This window comes from Chaetomium tenue (assembly GCF_020726465.1).
Source record: "Chaetomium tenue strain MPI-SDFR-AT-0079 chromosome Unknown F5144scaffold_4, whole genome shotgun sequence".
Lineage (NCBI taxonomy): Eukaryota > Fungi > Ascomycota > Sordariomycetes > Sordariales > Chaetomiaceae > Chaetomium > Chaetomium tenue.
This window is the reverse complement of record NW_027117332.1, coordinates 891,525-913,193: the sequence shown is the minus strand read 5'-3', so window position 1 is coordinate 913,193 and position 21,669 is coordinate 891,525. Positions and strand designations below refer to the sequence as shown.

The 21,669-nt window shown below is 56.6% G+C and overlaps 9 protein-coding genes and 1 non-coding gene across 10 annotated transcripts; 5 read left to right on the top strand and 5 right to left on the bottom strand.

The window, feature by feature from the left end:
* Window positions 1–357: 357 nt before the first annotated feature.
* Window positions 358–1,473, bottom strand: F5144DRAFT_620596 (uncharacterized protein; the record flags this gene model as incomplete). Its single annotated transcript, XM_066792028.1, has 5 exons — window positions 1,252–1,473; window positions 659–1,155; window positions 617–620; window positions 449–529; window positions 358–414 (listed from the first exon to the last, which is right to left on the bottom strand). The coding sequence occupies exons 1-5, from the start codon at window positions 1,426–1,428 to the stop codon at window positions 358–360; spliced, it is 816 nt and encodes a 271-aa protein (XP_066642656.1). The 5' UTR covers window positions 1,429–1,473.
* A 448-nt stretch (window positions 1,474–1,921) lies between these two features.
* F5144DRAFT_648278 (uncharacterized protein) lies at window positions 1,922–3,092 on the top strand (the record flags this gene model as incomplete). The annotated part of the gene is made up of 4 exons (XM_066792949.1): window positions 1,922–1,967; window positions 2,027–2,163; window positions 2,354–2,536; window positions 2,596–3,092. The coding sequence occupies 4 exons, from the start codon at window positions 1,922–1,924 to the stop codon at window positions 2,716–2,718; spliced, it is 489 nt and encodes a 162-aa protein (XP_066642655.1). The 3' UTR covers window positions 2,719–3,092.
* Window positions 2,691–4,035, bottom strand: F5144DRAFT_648276 (CYTH-like domain-containing protein). The gene has a single exon (XM_066792948.1). It carries the CDS (start codon window positions 3,634–3,636, stop codon window positions 2,884–2,886), a length of 753 nt encoding a protein of 250 aa, XP_066642654.1. The 5' UTR covers window positions 3,637–4,035; the 3' UTR covers window positions 2,691–2,883.
* A 74-nt stretch (window positions 4,036–4,109) lies between these two features.
* F5144DRAFT_571363 (uncharacterized protein) lies at window positions 4,110–6,268 on the top strand (the record flags this gene model as incomplete). The annotated part of the gene is made up of 2 exons (XM_066788826.1): window positions 4,110–5,023; window positions 5,078–6,268. Coding segments are annotated over exons 1-2 (1,324 nt in total), but the record flags the coding sequence as incomplete, so codon positions are not given.
* A 270-nt stretch (window positions 6,269–6,538) lies between these two features.
* Window positions 6,539–8,210, top strand: F5144DRAFT_489301 (P-loop containing nucleoside triphosphate hydrolase protein; the record flags this gene model as incomplete). Its single annotated transcript, XM_066785720.1, has 3 exons — window positions 6,539–6,924; window positions 6,993–7,105; window positions 7,183–8,210. The coding sequence occupies 3 exons, from the start codon at window positions 6,539–6,541 to the stop codon at window positions 8,208–8,210; spliced, it is 1,527 nt and encodes a 508-aa protein (XP_066642652.1).
* A 420-nt stretch (window positions 8,211–8,630) lies between these two features.
* F5144DRAFT_220965 (uncharacterized protein) lies at window positions 8,631–9,952 on the bottom strand. Its single transcript, XM_066783137.1, has 2 exons — window positions 9,352–9,952; window positions 8,631–9,270 (listed from the first exon to the last, which is right to left on the bottom strand). Exons 1-2 carry the CDS (start codon window positions 9,710–9,712, stop codon window positions 8,723–8,725), a joined length of 909 nt encoding a protein of 302 aa, XP_066642651.1. The 5' UTR covers window positions 9,713–9,952; the 3' UTR covers window positions 8,631–8,722.
* Window positions 9,953–10,517: 565 nt separating this feature from the next.
* Window positions 10,518–13,193, top strand: F5144DRAFT_629518 (P-loop containing nucleoside triphosphate hydrolase protein). Its single transcript, XM_066792383.1, has one exon. It carries the CDS (start codon window positions 10,576–10,578, stop codon window positions 13,033–13,035), a length of 2,460 nt encoding a protein of 819 aa, XP_066642650.1. The 5' UTR covers window positions 10,518–10,575; the 3' UTR covers window positions 13,036–13,193.
* A 528-nt stretch (window positions 13,194–13,721) lies between these two features.
* Window positions 13,722–16,225, bottom strand: F5144DRAFT_220924 (uncharacterized protein). Its single transcript, XM_066783136.1, has 6 exons — window positions 15,884–16,225; window positions 15,102–15,813; window positions 14,924–15,047; window positions 14,667–14,857; window positions 14,507–14,592; window positions 13,722–14,445 (listed from the first exon to the last, which is right to left on the bottom strand). Exons 1-6 carry the CDS (start codon window positions 16,092–16,094, stop codon window positions 13,946–13,948), a joined length of 1,824 nt encoding a protein of 607 aa, XP_066642649.1. The 5' UTR covers window positions 16,095–16,225; the 3' UTR covers window positions 13,722–13,945.
* A 1,187-nt stretch (window positions 16,226–17,412) lies between these two features.
* On the bottom strand, window positions 17,413–20,681 carry F5144DRAFT_490062 (uncharacterized protein; the record flags this gene model as incomplete). Its single annotated transcript, XM_066785772.1, has 7 exons — window positions 17,413–17,502; window positions 17,582–17,707; window positions 17,836–18,240; window positions 18,645–18,797; window positions 19,276–20,178; window positions 20,359–20,456; window positions 20,543–20,681. 7 exons carry the CDS (start codon window positions 20,679–20,681, stop codon window positions 17,413–17,415), a joined length of 1,914 nt encoding a protein of 637 aa, XP_066642648.1.
* A 414-nt stretch (window positions 20,682–21,095) lies between these two features.
* F5144DRAFT_t117 lies at window positions 21,096–21,185 on the top strand. The gene has a single exon. It is a non-coding gene; the product is annotated as a tRNA-Lys (tRNA).
* The last annotated feature ends 484 nt before the right edge of the window (window positions 21,186–21,669 follow it).

Genomic DNA, 21,669 nt, shown 5'->3' with positions numbered 1-21,669 from the left:
TTCGCTCGCTGTCTGCGCACCACCACTCGCGGTCCACTACACCACCTTACTTAGGTAACAGCCACGGCTCTCGCTTGCCTAAGTAGGGCGGGCGGGGGTAGGTTTGGGGGAGATTAGGGGTTGGTGGCGTGTTGGGATCATGATGGAATGGGTGCCCCGAGTTCTTTCACGCGTATCAAGGATTTTGATGTTTGGGATGTCATTGTGTTAAGAATTAGACTCTTCATTACAAATAAGATTAGGTACCCAAGGTAGGTACATGCAGGTAGCATTGTAAGTAGATATCCAAGTGCATACATGACAAGATTAAGAATGCCCTTCACACCACGACAACAAGCACGAAATCACCACAACAAACTACCAAGCCAGCTCCTCCTCACTGCCACCACCACAACCCCCCTTCCCCCCCTCCGGCTTCGCCCAGTCATACAGCCCCCCCCCGCTACACAAAAGCCTCCTCATCCCAGAACACGCTCCCCAGAGCAGCATCCACGCCCACTTCCAAGATCGGCTTCGACGGTTGTTTTCCCTGTCCGATCCAGAAAGCGCAGATACTCATACAGGATGAGATAGCTCCTGGCCATGAGGCGGTAAAAGTTGGGCTCCGGCACCAGACCGGCCTGGCCCACGTGGCGCGCGCAGAAGCCCGCCCTCGAACGCCCCGTCCGAGATGGTGAACTTGTGCCCCCCGTTGCGCAGCGTCGCCGCCGAGTCGTTCTCCCCCGACACGATCAGCACCTGGAAGGCTTTCCACCGGTGCGGACGCAGCGCGGTGATGTGGCTGTTCATGTCTTCGGTGGCGATGAGCTGGTTGACGACGGTGTTGAGCTTGAATAGCACGCCGTACTCCCTGCACCAGGCGGCGAGCTGGTAGAGTTTCGGGACTTGGTCGCTGCTGCCGCGGCCGATGGCGATGTTGGTTTGCTCGTTGAAGGAGTCGCAGCTGACGGCGAGGATGTCCAGGTTGGCGGCGTGGTGGCGGAAGAAGTCCTCCTTGATCAGGCTGCCGTTGTTGACGATGGAGACGGACTCGAGGTTGAGGTCGGTCTTGCAGTAGTCGATCATGGTGCCGAGTATTTTGGGGTAGAGGAAGGGCTCGCCGCCGGCGAAGTTGATCTTGCGCATGCCGGCCTCGGCGAGGAGGCGGAGGGCGGCCTTTTGGTGCGGGAGGTCTTCGATGTGCGAGGTCGTGGCCGTGTGGAAGCATTAGCCGCAGGCCTTGTTGTAGCGGCGTGTGAAGTGGTAGTTGACCGAGACCGGGGCCTTGCCGTTGCGGCTGGGGATGAAAGGAATCCAGGATGGGGGGATTCGGTAGCCATCCGGAAGGTTCTTGTAGGCAAAGACCAGAAAGTGACAAAGCAAGGTCAAGGCAATAAGAACACCAAAGGTAAGAACCCCAAAGGTGCTGTCGAAGATGGTGAACAGCATTGCGACTGAGGTCCAGGAGAAGATGGCATGCCTGGTAGAAGTTGATGCGAGACTTCTGAGGGGGGTTAAGGAAAACACGAAGAGGGAGTTCAGTGTTCAGAAGGCTGCTCTTATAGAATCCTGAGCACATGGTTTCAGTCGTGTTGGTACGGGCCTATACGCCGAGATAGGTAACGACAACAATGAACTTTTGCTTGCTTTTAGGGCCAGGGCTTGACTCTTTGCCCTACTTGACTCTTTGCCCTATTCACAAACGGCTTTGGTTTGGCCACGACTGAGTCAAAGCACCAAACACCATCAAGCTGCTTGTCTAACGATCAAGCACTCCAAGACAACGACAAAATTGCTTGACAACTAGATCTGCTTGGTGATCTTTAAAGTCGCAAACATGAACGCAGGTGAGCACAAAGTCACCATGTTCCCTGGCCTTTCTCAGCGACTCTTAGCTAACTATCCACCTTCAGTCCCCCTCGACAGTTCTGTCCGCATCGACATGGGCAAGGTCGAATGCGGCGACCGTTCTTTCATCTTCGTCATTAGTGAGTAGACACCATGTTCTTCGTTCAATTTATTCCTAGCTGACAAACACCGCGTCTAGGTTCGCCTGGAGCTGGCAAAGGGGCTCTGTCAGCTCGACTTGCGAACGACAATGACTTCACCCACATCTCCGTCGGTGACATGCTCCGCGAATATGGCAAGGGTACCGGCATGATGCATGGGATTATCAAGGGTTTTGTCAACAATAATAACGTCCTGTCCTCGCTGTGGCTCTTCCCCATCCTGGGGGATGCCATCTCCGCCGTCCCCGACGGCCGAACCATCATTCTGGATGGATTTCCGAGAACCTGGGAACAAGCCAGGGCCTTTGAGGAATCGGTAAGTACCTAGAGACTACAAAAAAGTTGAGTTGGTACTAATCCATTAGTTTACCCCCCCGGCTCTCGTTATCTTCGTCGATTGTTCCGTGGACGTGGCCAAGGAGCGGGTAGGGGAGGATGTCGACCCCGAAGATTTCGACACGAGATACTATGAATATGTCAACGACAACCAGAGAATCCTCCTGGAGTACATCGCCGTCTTTCCGGAACATCGGGGCAAGCTGGTCGAGGTGAGTGTGGTCGGCGCCGTGTCGGTCTGAGTTCTTGTCTAATTGACATCGAATAATAGATCAACGCCGACGGCGACAGGGAGACTACGTACGGGATTTTGAAGGAGGCGCTGCGCCCCAAGCCAGAATGGTCGGCGTTGCTCGGCTCTCCGACCTCCCCTCCCCCGTCGCCGTCCTCTTGAGCTCAGAGTGAGGAAGGTCGAAGGAGCGGGCATCGCACCGGTTGATAGATAGTCGCCATGCATTGGTGGTCGGAATCTTTGCCATAAATTGACTATCAACAAAAACCCCTGTCTCAGTCTCTGACATGCACCCGCAACAGTGAGCACCTCCCCCCAAGGGACCCCTCAAACCTCGGCACCCCCCCTCCTCTCCAACATCTCAAAATACGCCGCCAACTTCCCCACCACCTCCCCCCTCTCCCACGCCCACGCATACCTCTGCATAAACTCCTCCACCCTCCGATCCATCCCCTCCATCATCACCCCCTTCTCCCCCTCCCCCACCTCACCCTCCACCTCCACCTGCAACTCCACCTCCCCCACCTCATGCCCAATCCCCCCCCCTAGGCCCACCACATCCCTCACCACCCGAAACTCCCCATCCACCACCCACCCCTCCCTAACCGTAACCAACTCCGCCATCACCCCCAACCCAAAGTCTTCCCCCTCCCCCCCCTCATGTCTCACCCCCCGCCCCAACACCCGGCTCACACACTTCCGCACCTCCGCCTCCCCGCGCAGCTCCTCAAACCGGCTATTCACGAAATCGCCGCCTTTCCGCACTTTGGCCTCCCAGGCGCCGTTGCGGCGGCGTATCCAGGCGCCGGCGAGGGAGAGGGCGTGGTGGGGCGTGTCGTAGTAGGTGTCGTGGAGGGTGAGGCGGGGGAGGGGGTGGACTGTGTGGAAGAGGGGGTGGTGGTCTAAGTGGGGGGGTTGGGGATGGGGGGTGGTGGTGGTGAGGCCGGTTAGGGTGGGCACGGTGAGGCGGCGGAATTTGCGCTCGACTTCGAGGATTGTTTTGGGGGTTGGATTGGGGGTGGTGATTTGGGGGAGGGTGGTGAAGAGGGCGCGGGTTGTGCGGAGGGCGGTGGTGGCCATGGTGGGCTTTTGGTTTGGGTTCGATGTTGTGAAATAAGAGTTGATCGATGGGTTAAGTTCCAGGTTGTTTGCAATCGTGGTTGGCGATGACCAGTCGGATAGCTGTTGGCAACCCGGTGTTAGAGATGCTTATTAAATCAACAGGCAGTTGTTCGTAGAAGTATCGGAAATCTCAATTGGTATTGCGATGCGAGGCAATGTCCCTCTCGGTTTTGGTCAATGAGGGATTGGGTTGGACTGTTGGCAACATAGAAATTGGGTAACTCAGGAGAGAGTTGCCAGGAATAGCACTGTTCTTGCACAACAGATGATAAAAATTAGGAAAACAACCAACACAAGGACCGAGGACGCGTTGTTTATTGTGCACGGTTCCCGTCAACGAGGCCTACAGCTTGTGACACCAAACGCCGAATCACCTGACATTGGAAGCCAGAAATGGGCCGGGAACAAAACGAATTTCACTTGTTTAGGTACTCGAAGGTGAGATTTCATTTGGGTCTTTCCTCTATGTCTTCCATGGTAGGGGCTCATTCCGTGTCAGTCCAGTCTCCAAAGAAGAAACAGTACTGGAATTTAGGTAGAGTCTGGTGTCAAGTCTTCTTTGCTAACGGCCAGCCCACTGTTCCATAGGCCAGCTGCGCCCACTGTGAGAGGTGCAGCCCGCCACGAAAAGCTTCCCGTCCCGAAAGCTATCGCCAAATCGGTTGTCATACCCGAAAATCCAGGCCTGATGGAGTATGTTGATTCTGCAACCCCTTCACATCCCAGCCAATGGTGGTAGGCGGTTCAACTTAATTGCATCGCCCTCTCGGCCGCTGCATGCTGTCTTCCCTTTCTCCTATTCTAATATGGCTCAACCTTCGTATCATTTTCCGGAATCAGCGATACCATGTCCGGAGACGCAGCAGCATCCAAGAAAATGCGGCCTAGTGAACGCTGGGCATCATTCGACGATTGGAACTACAACGGAATGAGGCAGCGTCTCGAAGGATTTATGGCGTCCATCAACAAGGCGGCGCTGACAGAGCATGCCTCAGCCGTACTCGGCTCGCCTGCATCCATGAGCAAGCCCTTCTCTGCCGGCCAGCACTGGTGCTGCTTTGAGCTTGTTGCGCCAGACGACCGCTTGCTCGTCGCACGAGTTCGGCTACCGAAACACCCCGAGAGCAACAGCACGAGCGCGGACGAGGAGTACTTGATCCAATGCGAAGTTGCGACAATGAAATTTCTGCGGGCGAGTGTCAGGACAGTCCCCGTGCCTAAACTCTACGCGTACGAAGCGCCGGGGTCTGTAAGGGCTGTCAAGGCTGGGGCCACCTACATGCTCATTGAAGGATTCTATGGTAATTCTCTCCAAGATATTGACCATAGTATTTACAACCTTCCTGTACGTTCTACTCCGCTTTCGCTTTGGTGATATGCATGATTCTAACCCGTGAAGGTCTCGACCCAAGAGCACGTTTTCGCACAATGGACATCTTTCCAGGCGGAAACTGCCACTTTCACCTTCTCACAGATTGGTTCCATCTCGAAGTTTTCCACAGACACTGGCCCTATCATTGGCGCCATCGCTACATCTTCGACCGACGGCCTTCCAGCCGCCGGCCCTTTCCATTCCGGGTGGGACTACTTCGTTTCCGTAGCAGAAGGTCTTGTCGTTCGGGCAATGCAGAGGAAGCAATCTGACACGGAGAGTAACCGGTTCGCTACCCTTGGCCCTATCATCTTTCGGAACATTGTGCGCGACACAGACATTTTCAAGAGCAGCCACGGGCCGTTTCACTTCAACCACATGGACATGGGCATGCAGAACATTCTCGTCGACGACGACTTCAATTTTGTTGCCATTATTGACTGGGAATTTGCACAATCGGCGCCTTGGGAAGTGAATCACTATCCCATGCCCATCCCGCTCATCTCCTCCGACAGGGAAACCGTAGACATTCTTTACGACCCCCGACACAGGGCCCATCGCAACACGTCGCGGCAGGTTGGGGCGAGATTACTATACCGGCAGAAGTTTGAGGAGGCGGAACGAGCCCTCGAAAAGAGAGGAAACCCACTGCATGCATCGATTGCTGATGTTCTTGAGGGGAAGGCCTCTAGGATCTACGGCGTGGCTGGGAAGATCGGCGTCTTTCATGGCGTGGAGGAGGAGCTCACGTACGAGCTGGTCCGACTCGGGTACGGGCTCACCGGCCAGGAAGCAGAACAGCATATTCAGATGGTGGCGGAAGAGATGGAGGGGGCGATGGCTGCCGGAGTAGATTGAGGCCACCTAGAGCACTTTCTCCTCCCTAAAATGAGGTCGGTGGTTGAATGAATTGGTTTAGTTGTAGAGATGCCATCCGCACCCAGGCAGACCAGCCTGACGTCTACAAATTGGCTTCCGAAAAGGAAAAGGGTCTTGAGGTTAATGTGGCGGCCGTTCGTAAGAGCCTGGCCCCACAAACCAACGACGACAAGGAACATGAACATGAAAACGTACATGTACCGAAATAGGACCTAGCCTTACCTTAGCTCGTGTAGTATGGTGAGGCCGTGAATGTCGGCTAGGTTCCGTCATACATCTAGTGTTCATTGTAGCGGACCAGGGAACAGGTAAATCAGATTCCGTGGGGGTCTTTGCGGGATTGGTCAAGCAAGGGCTGCACGAAATCGCTCGTTTGGTCCAGCCCCCGCCAGGTCTCTGAGGCCTACAGCCAACTAAAGGTGAGCACATGAAAGGAGGGGCAGAGGGGTACTGATTTGCACCGTCCAAATCTGGCTTCAATCTTCATCTCTTGACTTCTCCCGCCCTCACAACTCGTTCTGGATCCTTTGTCTATCGAGGTTACAGACCGTATACCCATTTTCTTTTCCCTTCTGTTTTCCACCTTTCGAGCACCCTTGAGAACGAACCATGAGGCTTCCAGCCACTCCTTACCCCGATGAGGAGGATCGAAGGCAAGAAGCTACTATCGTCTTCAACACCAGCCCTTTGCATTCGCCGACCAGCAGTGATGTCACTTTGCCGGCCGTAGGGGACTCCGACAACGGTTTCGAACTCGAGTACGATGGCAACAACACCGATATCACCGAGGATGCTATCTTTACCGACACCGACACCGACAGCGAAGCTGACAGTGACAACGACGCTGCTGACGGCGCTGGTTCCTATATCGATATCTCATCGCGTGTGGGACGACCAGAAGACTGGTCATCAGGAGCGTACTCGACTTTGAAGTCGCTCGTAAGCGCGGCGAAAGGCGCAGCCTCAAAGCGCGTTGTTCGGTTCATCAAAAAACAGTCAGTACCCTTTGCCGAGTTATTACCTAAATTGTCTGGCCAGCCAGAATCTGACCTGATTGTATTAGTCTTAAAGGCACCAAGCTTATTTTCGTCGTCGGCCAGGCTGGGACTGGAAAGTCCAGTTTGCTCAGCGAAATTACTGGCCAGGACATCAACATTGGCAAGAGTCATAAATCCGGTTAGTGGTCCCCCCAAGCCCGGGAAGCAAACCTGGAATGATGGAACGGAAGTGAAACTAATATTTCCTGTCCTTAGGCACGGAGGAGTACGAAGTCTGTCCAGCCGTCATCGATGGAGAGCAATACCTGTTTGTTGACACGGCCGGGTTCGGAGCCGGTGATAGGAGGGACTTTGACAACTTTTTCGACGTTGTGACCTGCCTGGACGCCCTTGCTCCATTTGTCACCATTGCCGGCCTTATCTTTGTCTACGGTGGCACTCAGGAGCGCATGTATGCCCACGACCTAACGACAACTCAGTGGGTCAAGTGCTTCTGCGGGCCCGAGTTTTACCAATACATCACTATTGTGACGACCAAGTGGGATTCGTTGCAGGAGGAGGCCTTCACAGAAGCCTGGGAGAGGTTCGACGGCGTCATCAAAGACCCGGTCGTCGCAGACATTCTCAGCCCAGCCCCTGTCGGCACGAAACGCTATCACCCGGGTTCAGTTTACCACCACGGCGTCGTGATGGACGACGCCAACCCCGGCACGCCACTGAGATGCCTTCCCAAAACAACCTGCGCCAACGAGCGGACGAAGCGTGCGAGAGCCAAGATCATGAACCGTTACAGCACACGGCCAGAGGTCAAGCCCCAAATCCTCCGGGAAATGGCAGCCGGTGTGCTCTGGTACGAGACCGAAGCCGCCAAGCTACTCAGAAACAGCCATCTCACCATCAAACTCACCTTCGTTGACCACTTCCTCCGTGTCACGGTCATTCCGGACAAGAAGCCCGCGGAACTCAACACAAACCGCAGGGGCCGGAGAACCGCCAGCACCTTACCGCCCGCCCCTGCACTCCTCGCCCTCCCGCCACCAGACCCAACCCCCGTGACGGAGAAGCCAGCCGAACCCAGAACGAAGCCCAAGGTTCGCAAAACCACTAGCACCCTGCCGCCTGTTCCTTTAGTACTCACCCTCCCTCCGGCGGCTAGATCAGGGGATCCTTGGACGGAGAAGCCGAAGCGCGCGTGGTATTCGCGGATCTGGGACTGGCTTGAGAAGGCGAAAGAGATAGCCTTCTTTTTTCGGCGGCAGAAGAGGGATTCAAACACATGTTAACGTCCACGGCCCACGGTGGATGGAGGCTTGTAGGCCTGGTTACTGTAGTAGGGTGGCGACGCGGATCTTGTCTTTGGAAGCCAGCACCTCAATTTTCCCCGTCCCCGTGCCTCTTCCATTTGTTTGCACTTTGCTCCTCGTCTTGGGAATTTTGAAACGTGATCTTCGCATAGTAAGCGCATCGCTTCCCTTGCCTACGTTGTGTCGATACCTTCACCCTGTCTACTTTTACCTTCTCCACCCCACAATGATAACACCCAGTCCTGGTTTCATTGCTGTTCACGGGATCCGGCTTCTTACCCTTAAACCCACAAGTTCTGAAACGCATAGAGCATATAGAAAAGCTTCACAGAGAGGAAAAAGACCATTTATTGCCCAGCCATACTCTTTCCTCCGGCCAGAACCCGATACTGGTATGCCCACGCCTACCTAGGCAGACATGTAAGTAGGTCAGCCGCTAAACTCAACGCCAGTTCCCATCAAGCCAACCCCAACTCATCCACCTCAACCCCCTAAAAGTTATAAACCTGATCCGGCCGATACCCCAACTCAGCCAACACCCCCGTCCCCTTCCTCTTCAACGCCTTCTCCATCGCCGGCGGCCCGCACACCAAAACCTTCACATCCCCATTCCCCTCCGCCCCCGCCGCCAGCCCCACCCCCTCCAGCACCTCCCTCGTGACAAACCCCCTCCGATGCTTCGACCCCACCCCCGGCTCCGCCACCACATAAACCGCCCGAAACCGCCCCGGAAACCGCCTCTCCATCTCCGCAAACTCCTCCCCCAGAAACACATCCTCCTCCCGATTCACCCCCCACACCAGCGTCACGCGCGTGCGGTCGGCCGGGTTGTGCAGGATGCCGCGCGCGAGTTGGTACATGGGGGTGATGCCCGCGCCGCCGGCGATGAGCGCGACGTGGGCGTGCTGGTTGGGGGTCCAGGCCAGCTCTTTGATGGGCGCCATGGTGAGCGTGTCGCCGGGTTGGAGGGCGTGGAGATGGGTGCTTTGTTTGCCGTGCGGGTAGAGCTTGATCAGGAGCTCGATGTAGCCGGGTTCGTCTGGGGAAAGGGGGAGGGGAGGTTAGTTTGGGGGTGGGGAGTGTAGGTTGGGGCGGGGTGAAGGATGGGGAGGCGACGTACTGAGGTCGTTGGTCGGTGTGTACGGCCGGATGACGGGGAGCCAGCGGCCATTGGGGAATGCCACGGTCAGTACGGCGGATGTGAGGCCGAGACCGCTCGGTTTGGTGGCATCGGGCAGAGCAAAGCGCAGCTTCTTGGTGTTGTGGTTGATCAGCTCGGTGCTGTCGAGGCGCAGGCTATGGAAGCCGAAGCTGCTGAAGATGGGTTTCTCGGAGGTGGTGTTGTTGCTGCGCAGGTACCAAGCATACGCGCCAATGCCAGCGACGGCGGCGGCGACTGCGACCTGAGTTGTGCCCATGACGTTTGCGCGCTGCGTCGCCCGCCGCAGAAAGGGTCGGAAAAGAGTGCCCGGAGGAGGCATTACGAGAGACCTGAGATCGGATTGCCGACTTTTGGGGAGAATTTATTTGAGGAGATCTGTGGCTACCCGTTTGGAGGTCCGGACTACCGAAACTCGCGGGTGATGAGAGGTCAGGTACCTAGGTAGTACACACAATATTCGTGGGTATTTCCTGCGCCCGAGCGTATTCGGTAAATCTGGCGACCGGAGTTGGGCTTTGGGGAAGTCCAAGTGCACGGCAGGAATGGCTTGTGCCAATCTTGCCGGAAGTCAGCCCATCCTTTAACGATTTCGGTCCCGACGTGGCCAGCAGCTTTCTTACGGCCAGGGCACAACTAGAGGGTCGGCATCGGTCCGAAGGTGCGAGCCACGGGGCATGTAAGTTCCGGCCCCGACTGCTGGAGGCAAGAGCCGGTTCCGTCATTCATTGTTCCAACCTCAAATGACTTTATTAATTCTAGAGCTACTAGTTAATTGCGCCGCAATCGGCCAAGAAGGCTGCTTATTTCTTGGGCCAGCAACGGCCAGAACCGTCACTGTTGATGAAAGCACGCTCACTGCACTCAATTGACCAAGTGTGGTGGTGGTTGCAAGGAGATAAGATGGGATGAGGCTCGGGCCGGGCGGGCAGCGGACCCTTGGCAAGTCCGAGTGGTGCCTCAAACATCCCGTTGATTCGCGCACAAGCGGGGCACCAAACGCGTTCCCGGACATCACGGACGATGGCGCAAATCAATTCAACCAAACCCCATTTGGCAGGCGGTGAGAAAGCCAAGTGAGGGCCCCACTCCTCTTGGGCTGGTCTGAGGTTTCTGCTTGGCGGTCAACTTTTTTCTGCCGGACTCAACTCCAACACCACCAGTCCAGCCAAACCACTGGCAACCATGGCGGACGATGGCATGCTCCTCAATTTCGAGATTGGCGATGCCCCCTTGAAGAGTCAAGTCAAATTCAAGGGTGGCCGCTGGCGCGATCGGCTCAAGGCGCAGAGGAGCGCCAAACAATCGCACGAAGATGGCCCCTCGTCGACCCCGCCAAGGAACAGGACAACAGCTGGCGGGCATGATGCGGGTAGATTGGGGAAACGGCCTAGGACGGAGGATGGGGAGTCTCACAGATACGCAAAGCAACCGAGGACGGGCGATACAGCCCCCAAGCCACCCAGCCACGCCATGAAAACCGGCCAGATCTCGTCGAGCCTATTCACGTCGAACCCATCGGCCGTTACCGACTTCGACCAGCCACCGGCCGAGGAGGAAGCCGAGCCCGCGAAAGCATCCAACGCGCCGCTGTCCGAAGAGGCCGAGAATTTCCACTCCCTGGGCGTCTCGCGTCGCGTTGCCCAGCACCTGGCGACGAAGCTCGAAATGAAGGCCCCGACCGCCATCCAAAAAAACACGGTGCCGCAGCTGATCAACGGGGATAGCGATGCCTTTCTTCAGGCTGAGACTGGTTCGGGAAAGACATTGGCATATCTCCTCCCGATCGTACACCGGATCATGTCCCTCAGCCTGAACGAGGACGGCACGCCCAAGGATACCAAGGTACATCGGAACTCTGGTCTGTTCGCCATCATCATGGCACCCACGCGCGAACTGTGCAAGCAGATCTCGGTCGTTTTGGAAAAAGTGCTGCGATGCGCCCCGTGGCTAGTCTGCACAACTGTCATCGGTGGGGAGAGCAAGAAGTCGGAGAAAGCAAGGATACGGAAGGGAGTCAACATCTTGATTGCCACACCTGGTCGGTTGGCGGATCATCTCGACAACACCAAGGTTCTCAACGTCGGCACGGTGCGATGGCTGGTACTCGACGAAGGGGATCGCATGATGGAAATGGGCTTCGAAGACGACATCAAGACTATCGTCGGCAAGATCAGGGCGGACAAACTGGAGAAGGTGAATGCCGAGGGTGTTGTGTTGGATGGCGTACTGCCTTCGAGGCGGGTGACCGTTCTTTGCTCGGCAACCATGAAGATGAACGTGCAGAAGCTGGGCGAGATCAGTTTGGAGGACGCCATCCACATCATGGCGGCCAAGTCTGAGTCGGATGGGGATGCCGACGCCGTATTCTCTGCCCCCTCGCAGTTGAAGCAATCCTGCATCATCGCGCCAGCCAAGCTGCGCCTGGTGACGTTGATTGCGCTTTTGAAGTCGACGTTCGCAAGGAGAGGCTCCGTCATGAAGGCCATCATTTTTATTTCATGTGCCGATTCCGTCGATTTCCACTACCAATTACTCAAGGACACAAAAGCGGTAGAACCACCGACTCCAGATTCCTCCTCAACAAAAGACCGCAACCCCCACACAGACACGACCGTGGCCCCAGCTGCCTACATAACATCACCGGCAAACCCGAAGGTGATGCTGCACAAGCTCCACGGCTCACTTGCACAACCGGTGCGCTCAGCAACATTAAACGCTTTTTCTGCCTGCAAAGACCCGGCCGTTCTCATCACCACCGATATCTCGTCCCGCGGCCTCGACGTGCCGGCAGTCGACCTCGTCATCGAATACGACCCGGCATTTGCCGTACCAGACCACGTCCATCGCATTGGTCGTACCGCCCGTGCCGGTCGTGCGGGTAAAGCAGTTCTTTTCCTCCTTCCCGGTTGTGAAGAGGGCTACACCACTATCCTCAACTCATCAACACCCATCGCCCCGCAACTCTACGAATCCATCCTCCAAAAGGGGCTTGCCTCCGTCGTCAACCTCCCCTCCACCCACACCACCTCCGAGACAGACAAACAGACCTGGTCAACGCGCGCCGAAGCCCTCCAGCTACATCTCGAGCAGCGGCTCCTCGCCAACCCCGCCGGCACCGAAGACGATGCAGACGACAACCCCAACCCTTACCCTTTCAAGGGCAACAAGGGAGGCAACCACCACAACAACAACAACAACACCAAACCCAAATCCAAACAATACAAACCCAAAATCGACAACCCGCTACTCGACGCCGCGCGCCAGGCCTTCCGGTCGCACATCCGCGCGTACGCAACACACGTACGCGAAGAGCGCGTCTACTTTGACATCCTGCAGCTGCACCTCGGGCACTTGGCCAAGGCGTTTGCGCTGCGGGAGCCGCCGGGCGGCATTGGTGGCGGTGTGGCAAGGCGGACGCATACGGCGGCGAACAAGGCGGCGGCGGAGAGGAAGGGTAGGGTTTCGGGTGGTGGTGGTGGTGGTGGTGGTGGTAGTGGCGGGGGGAGGGTTGGTTCGGGGAGGGTAGGAGGTGCGGATGATGATGGGGATGGGGTGGGGGCGGTGGATGAGGATGCGGCGAGGAGGATGCGGGAGAAGATGCGCATGGTTATGAATGCGTCGAGTGAGTTTAATATTGGGTGAGTGGAGGAGTGGGTTGTTGGGTGTGGGAAAAGTGTGGTCGAGGTATATACCCCTGGTGTGTTGGTAAATACGAAGAGATGTTTGCAGCTGGTTTCGCTTTTGGGTGACAGAACTGTCTCCGACGTGTATGTCGCGGCGTGAAATACTCAATGCAGATATGTAACGGATGTGGATTGTGATAGCTGGCTCCTGGACTCTACCCACCCCTACTCCGCTCCCTGAAGGTCTTGTTACTACATTTAACGAAGAAGATAAACAATGTACAATAATGTATACAGGAACGTATGATGCAAAGTATCCAACCCCATATAACCAACCACCCCTTCCCTCATCCTCCCGCCAGCCAAAAAAATACCAAACCTGCCCCCATTTATTTTATTCCCAACACCCTTCCGCACTCCCCTCATTTACCCCTTTATCCTCCCCTAAGAACAAATGGTCTACAAAAAGAAGTTCGAGGTAGGAAGGAAGACAAAAAAAAACCAAGAACTCAAAACGAAACCCCAAAAAGCTCACCGCCTAACCTCTCGCTTTTAATTATCCAACGGAAAGGTAGACGGCTACGAAAACTCCCACTCCGAGAAGCGAAGTTTTACTCCGGTGGGATTCGAACCCGCACCCCTAAAGGGGTGTACCATCACGGTGGCGGAACTACGAGCCAAACCGGCGGAATATTTCCGCCCGCACACTCCCCCCGCTTCGCCAAATTGTTAGTTGTGCGTCTCTTTGCGGGGGGCTGGTGCTGTCAGAGGGCAAGGGCCGTGTTTATCAAGGGCCGGTATGTGGCTAATGATGTGGCCAATGGCGGCACGGGTTTCGAGGGGCCCCGGGGGGGGGAAGGCAGAAAGTTGGTTGGGATGGAAGCACACAGTGCAACCAACCGGGCGTGCTCGATAAAGGGTTGAGACTACTACCGCACCGGCGTCGAATCCAACTCAAAATGATTCGCCCCCACCCCCAGCTCGCTCGGCCGTGCATGGTTGCCCAGCTCAACCGGCGGCGGCCCTTCGCTCCCGTCCTTCTCCTTGTACCCGTAGTACCCGCCCATCGACGACATGTTGGGGGTGTTGGTGTAGTAGGAGTAGGGGGAGTTGGGGTCGAGCTCGGACGCGTGCTGGTATTGGTGGTGTTGGTGTTGGTGTTGGTGTGGGTTGGGGGGTTGGTTGAGGTCGAGTTCGGAGGGTTGGGTTGGGTCGTGGGAGGGTGGGGTTTGGGATGCTTGTTGTTGTTGTTTGCGGCGGCGGAGGATGAACCAGGCTGCGGTGGCGATGGCGGCCAGGCCGGCGATGCCGCCTACTACGCCGCCGACGATGGCGCCGATGGGGGTGGAACTCGAGCTGGTGTCGGGGTCGGGGTCGGAGGTGGAGCTTGAGCCTGGGGCGCCGGTGGGTGGGGGGGTTCCGGTTACGTCTTTGGAGGGGGTGGGTGTTAGTTCCAATGCTTGGATGGGGAGGGGGGTTATGGTGCTTACCGGTGTTGGTGGCTGTTGCGCTCGCCGACGCCGCTACGAAGAGTTTCTGGATCTCGTCGGACGACCAGTCGACCTTGTCCAGCGCGCTGTTTGGTTGTGAGGTGTCAGCTGGCAGGCCTTGAAACCCGGTCGGGATACCTGTGGGTAAGCGTGGACTTACTTGTCGCTGTACAAGTCCTGTATAGTCTTGCTCCGCTCGTAGGCGGCCGCGTCGGCGTCATACGAGTCCTTCCACTCCAGCGTGGACATGTCAAACAGCAGCAGCCCCTGGGGCGCCGGGTCCGCTTCCGACGCCGCTCCTTTCACGCCGCCTATACTTAGAACCTGTCGCTTTCCCACGCGAACACAGCTCTAGGGAGGGAGTGTTAGTGGCCGGCGGAGTCATCCGAGTGGTTGGAAGGGGTGGGTTGGACGTACCGCTCCCACACGTGCGCCCCCTGGAGGGTCGGGCAGTTTTGTCCAAACAAATCCCGGCATGCTCAGGATGTAGGCGTCCCCGTAGTTGAACTGGTCGCGGCCGTTGATGCCGCCGAAGAGGAAGCTTGGAGTGGGTCAGCTTGCTGTGTGTTGGCGGCCGTCGGACGTAAGAACTCACATATCGTAGCCGCCGTCAGACGTCGGGAAGACGACAGTGCAGAACTGGCCTCGTGGGGTGGGAGGGACTGTCCCGGTCGCCGTCTGCCAGTACGTCTTCTTCGTCTCCGGGTTGAAGAGGGTTAAGTTCCGAAGATCCAGGGGTGATCCATCCGACTTATTCAGGTCGCTGTCGACCGGCGGAGCATACCCTCCAAACGTGATGATTAAACCGTCCGGACCGATAGACGGTAAATACGCAGCCGCCCCCTTGTTTAAAACGCCAGAGCCGTAGGGGCTGAAGTTGATGGTTCCGTTTTGCCAGATCTTGCTCTTCATGTCGAACGATACCATGCCCGGGATCGGATCCGCCGTGGAATGGTCCTTCTCGGTCCACGCATGCGTCGCCCCGCCGATCACAAATCCCATGCTGTCCGTGTTGACAAAGGTGCCGTACTCGGTCTGGTGCATGCCGTTGAAGAGCGTCGGGTTCCCCGGGTCCTCGACCGCCCAGGAGCCGCCCCCTTTGCCGTCAGCCGTAAACTTCCAGAGCGCGCTCTTGGTGATGTTCTTGCCCCCCGGCCATCTCCCGCCCCACGAGTAAAACGCGCCCGCGGCCGTGTCCGTCCATAGTCCTACGTTGGTCTTTGCGGGCCCCGGTTTCGGTATCGTTCGGATGGTGACGTCGAGAGATTTCCACGACTGGGACATGTCGATGGAGAGCGTCGAGTTCACTGCGGTAATATACACCACAAGGTCAGTTCCGTCGTTCCCGGCTAGCTGCTTTTGGTGGCGATTCCTTACCCACGTCCGCCCCGCGGCTCTTCCCATCGACTATTTGGTTGATCTCCCCTCCTTCGATGTAGACATAGTCGCCGAGGACGGTCGATGCCGCCCAGGCCCTGCGGAGGAAGTTATCTGGGTCCGGCACATCTGGAAACGCGGCGCCCAAGGTGCACCCGAGTCCCAGGAAGGCCAGCAGCCTGAGCGTCGAGGTCCGCTGCCCCTGAGGCATGGTGAACCGGCGGCACTATCACTCGAGCTTATCGGAACATTAAATCGCAAGATCGTAAATTCGCAGGGAGGGTTCGGGATGCGTTCGCGGTGTTAAAATTGACAGTCCCGTTGTGTGCTCAAGGACGCCGGGCGGGAAAGCACCTCAAGAAGCGGGACAGGCACGGCGAGGTGAGAAATGGGATCCGAGACGGAGACGGATCCTTCGCCGTCGCGCGTTCACAATTACAGGGTTGCATCGTAGGCAGGAGGATCGGGTCCATGTCACCCCTCGCTTTTGCCATGCCGAAGACCTGCACGCTTCCCGGCTTTGGATGTAACCCGGCCCAGTTTTTTATTGGAACCGATCGGCCGGAGCGGAGCTAGACGTTTGGGGAGGATCCGTCTTGAAGGCTCGGCATCAACGGGAGGGCAGCACGTCGCCAGCCGGGAGGTGGTGGGGGCGGAGAGAAGAAAAAGGGGTAGAGGAGAGCCAAAGCGTTGTCTACGTCGGGAACAACAACATTTCTGACTCGAGCCAAGTTTGTCGGACTCGCTCAAAAGAGCAGAAATGGCCCCAAAACTTGTAAAGAGCCGATGACCAAATCAGGCAAGGTCGGAAAGGGATCGACGTTTCGTCCTACCCCTGACGGGATTTGAAATCAGAGCTGGGAGGCCCCCAAACGCTGCCTCGGACTTATATGCAAAGGATGTAATTAACCCAACCAAAACGACAGACACGCACCTGCAAGCCTCCCACATTGTTCATTGGCCGGTATTTATGGACGGCGGACACAGCAATACGAAATATATATAAGTACTGCCTCACTGGGACATACCTATAGAGATACTGTCGCCCGTTGTCCAGCCCGGAATGAGCTGAAGTCGGCAAATTCAACCTTGCGCTACATCCATCTTTAACACTTGGTGTCAAGAGCGCACTAATTAAAAAAAGACAAAGTTTGGCTCAGGATGATCGAAACCACGGTACAATATTTGACTACCGGTATGGAGACCGCACATACTGATAGTAATCCTAATCCAGATACAGCCACCATGCTTCCGGGTAGTTAATCAACCGTCTCCAAAATCCTCTTTTAACTCAAGTATTACCCATCATATTAACATTGGAGTTGAAGCTATGGTAAAAACACAACAAAGCCCTCTGTTCCGGCCCCTGTTAAAGCTACACCTCAAGCTAGGCACAGGTAACTACCATGCTACACTGATTACACGCGGGCTCAGAAGCTTCTGGTAATGCAAAAGCTGATTGATGTAGGGCATCCAAGGAGAAATATTAGTCGTTCTTCAATGTATTGTGTATTATGGCCATTGAGGAATCATTCGCTTTCACTATCATCATCATCGGTAGGCTCAACCGCTTCTGTGATGACCCCAAGAGCAGCCATACCATACCCTTCTTCAGGATACTGGAACGGGGAACCTTGATTAGTAACACACTCCCAGCAATAATCCGGCGTGACATGGAATGGGTGGCAAGATGCGTACCTGGGTGGCATAGAAGCCAGTAATGGCCGTCCCCGGAACAGCCGAGACCGTTCTAGTGCTTGTCGCTGCCCGAAACTCGGGATCAGAATTTGAAATGAGGCATGACCTCCCGCGGTTGGTTTGGAGCTAGATGGTGATGAAGGCGGTGGGAGCGAGTGAGCGAGCGAGCAAACAAAACGCCGGCCAACTTGAATTGCGGGCAGAAGCAGAAGCAGCAGGGGAGAGGGAACAGGAAAACCGGGGACAGAACAAACCTTGAACCACCCCATCAACCCGTGTTCCACATCCCAGCGCTGTCCCTCTTCGTCCTGGCAGAACCAATGGCCAATCTCAACCGCCTCAATACGTTCCCCGCCGGCCCCGTCAACCGAGAACTCAACGACACGGCGCCCAGGCTCCGACAACCTCCCCAACCGCCCCAACGACTGGCACTCGACGGGCACATTTTCTCCCCCGCTGAAGAAAAAGGCAATGGTATAAATGTCGTCCCTCCCACTCGTCATTACAACCCGCGTGAGGTCGGGGAGGTACTTGCCCCCTGGGCCCCCGAAATGGCACCAAATCAGGGGGTTGTATTTATATTGGGAGACGAAGTAGGCGCGGGCCGGGAAGAATACGTCCTGGTTGAGGCAGAGGTGTGACGAACCTACTCCAGGATCCTATCCTGTTAGGGTTCAGTGAAGGTAATCTTGCAAAGGATGCTTCGGTTCGGTGCAGCCAAAGGGTGCACAACAATAGACTTGTTTCAACAGTAGGCTTGTGAGCTTGTAGCGGACTGTAGTTGTGATTGCTAACTGGAGAACTCCCAGAGCTCTCCAGGACGAGTGACTATATACTATCTAGATCCTAGGTATCTCCGTACCTCTTCCTTGGGGAACGCGAGGAACGGTGGTCGTTCCTCTCGTTCCCTTATAGGAACCTTGGGAACGGTAGCCGTTCCCCCCGTTCCTCTCCTGATTGGTCTGGGACCCATTCTTAATGATTGGCTGGGGACGCTTCCCGTGCGCCCCCATCGGGACCCTGCATGCGGCCATAACCGTGACAAGAGGGTTGATGGGGGGACGTCTGGGTACCAGAGCGCGTCGCGCCACAGGTCGGCGTCTGCGTAGGCGGGCCCGATGGCGTCCGCCGGCGGCGACAGTGGTGGCGGTGACGGTGGCGGTGACGGTGGCGGTGACAGTTCGACGTTGATGGCAAGGCTGACCATTTTGTAGCCCTACGTGCACATTAGTATGCGTGCGTGTGTGTGTAAAGCGATATGCTCGAAAGAAAGTAAGGAACAACGCAGTCACCCAGCTAAAACTTACATCAAACGCGGCCTTCAACTCCACAACCCGCCCCTCGCCAGCAGCAAGACGCTCCGTCCGGGGTACCCCCTCAGGCGACCCCAGCCAGGGCAACAACACACGCTCGCCCGCCGGCCCCCTCACCACACACCGCAACCCCCTCACCCTCCTGACTCCCACGGCCACACCAAACCCCACCAACCCCCCCGCCTCAAACTCCACAACCCGCTCCCCACCACCACGACAACACGGATGATACCCCAACCTCACCCGCTCCCCCCCCTCCCCCTGCAGCACCAACCCCGCCACATACCCCTCCCCGACCCCCTCATCATCCTCCCCACTATTATCCACCTGCCCCGGCACCCGCGCCATCACCACGCCGACGCTGACCAAGTCCCGCGGCACGCCCACCTCGACGCGCCGGCCCGCCAGCTCGCGACAGCCCTTCTCAAAGGCCGGCGGCCCGTCCTCGCGCGCCGCGGTCGGCCACACGTGCGCTGACACCGGCTGCAGGCGGGTGGTGGTGGTGGTGTGCTGTTGGTTTGGGTTGAGGGGGCGTTGCCAGGGGGAGGGGGGGGGTCGGTTGGTTTTGTTGTTGTTGTTGTCGTTGTCGTTGTTGTGGTTGGGGAGATGGATGGGGGGTGGTGGTGGTGGTGGTGGTGGGATCCAGTGGGTGTGGAGGAGGGCAAGGAGGGATTGGAGGAGGCTCCAGATGCGGACGCGGTCGCGCAGGCTCCGGAGGGTGAAGGCGGAGGGGGAGGGAGCTAGGTTGGTGATGTTGGTGGTGCGGGTCCGGTGGTAGAGCCAGCGCCAGTCGATTGCGGTAGCTTGTTGCTGGTGGTGGCGGCGTGCTTCGAAGAGCCAGCCGCGGTCGGGGGATGCGGTACGAAATCGGGAGGCCCAGAATTGCTGGCTGTGGAAGATAGGTTGGAGGGCCCGCGAGGCGAGACGGGCGCGGAGGACGTCGGCGGTGGGGAGGTGCATGGCGATGGCGATGCGCAGCTCCATGGGGATGGCGGCGAAGGGGTTATATGTGTCCTGCTGTGGTGTGGTAATGGATTCTCCGGTGGTGATAGCAGGTCTGTGGACGGGAATGGAGGGCTGGGGTGGCTCCCCAGGTGCCTCGGTAAGGATATGGGCGATTTCGACGATGCCGTATGGGTAGCTGTACAAGCTGGGGTCGTCCCGCGACAGCCGGTTCTTAAACGCGTATTCCCATGGGAAGTACGTGTAGTTCGCCCTGTCCTCGATGATGGCGTTGTAATAGTCGTGGTCCCGGGTCAAGGCACCGAAGCGGATGGGAGCCGGCTGTGACTGGCAGATCTCGAGCAGCCGCGAGAGTGGGACGGGGACCGGCGACAGGGCTTCCTCCAGTTGGTCCCAGCAGGCTTCGTGAAAGACATACTAATCTATGGAGCCATTCTGTCTTTCGATGGCACCGATCTCAACCAAGGGGAGGGCGTGATAGCCTTCATCGCTCCAGCGCACGTTGCTATCCGGAGACGCGATGTACAAGTCCGACACGGGGTCTCGGTGTATGCCGACACCTGTGAGCACGGTGGTGTTGGATTCGGTGTCGGTATGGACTGCATCAGGGTCAGTTCCATTACTTTTCAATGTCACAAGACCGACGTCGTCGTCGACATGGAGGCAAAGGCTGCGCCCGGCTTACGCCCCCGAAACTGGTTTGACCATCTTTGAGGAGGTTCCAACTCGTCATCAGCGTCCAGTAGTACGGTCCGATACGCCGTCACTTTCCACCCACACAGCGCACAGCGGCAACCAGGTTTGTCCCGTTCCCTCCCGTTCATTTCCAATTTTCCCTTTTGGTGGCTGGGTTCGACCGGCGCCGGACAGCTTCACGTGTAGGTAGCAGAGGTTTGAAAACAAGCTTAACCGAGACGGTTCCCAGTTGTCGCAAAGCGGGGCGTTAATGGCCCAAACAAGACGTTGAATTCGGTACGTTAACTAGGTAGGCAGCGTTGGATTGGTTAGATACCTAAGCCTAACCTAATTCCGACAGGATATAAATATATCTATAATACAAGAAAGTTAGTTGTCTTAGCAAAGCTACTGACTTACCTATACAACTGTCAGCAGCTAATATCATAGCTGTTAGTTCCATGTTAAAAAGGACAACCTCGGTAGGTATTAGTTGGGCAGTTTCCACATTTGCATCTGCCTTGGTAAATCAACAAACTTTCGCGGTCCTCCACCCCGTTCCAGCCGACGTGGCGCAATCGGTTTAGCGCGTCAGACTTTTAATCCCCCATTGAGAGATCTGAATGTTGCGAGTTCGAGTCTCGCCGTTGGCGTCCTTGTTTCTCGAAACGGACACCAGAACGCATCTTGGCTTTTTTGGCTTCCAAAACTGGTGAACTGCAATTTGCCATGTCTTTTTTTTTTGCTTTCACCACACATGAAAACAGGTCACGGGGTTGAACCCAACTGCATGTTCTCAACAACTGAAACTAAGGTAGATATCTAACCTCAACTTTTACAACAACCTCCATCACTACCACTACATAACAAACAGAACAACCAAATGCCCATCATCAAACGTCGTCAATTTCATCAGCCGCCCAAAGTAAACCTAACTGTTGGAGCAAGAATACCATGTACATGTACACCCAGTCCAGTCATGAACCCCACCGCCACGGGCACGTCGGCCCGCACCGCACCGTCAAAAAAAGAGCACCGTGATATAATATCCGCTTCCCAACCCCGGGCCCGTAGCCAATCCGAACCTATCCCACAGCCATGTACTAGACTGTACCGCCGTGCTGGGGTATGCCGTAT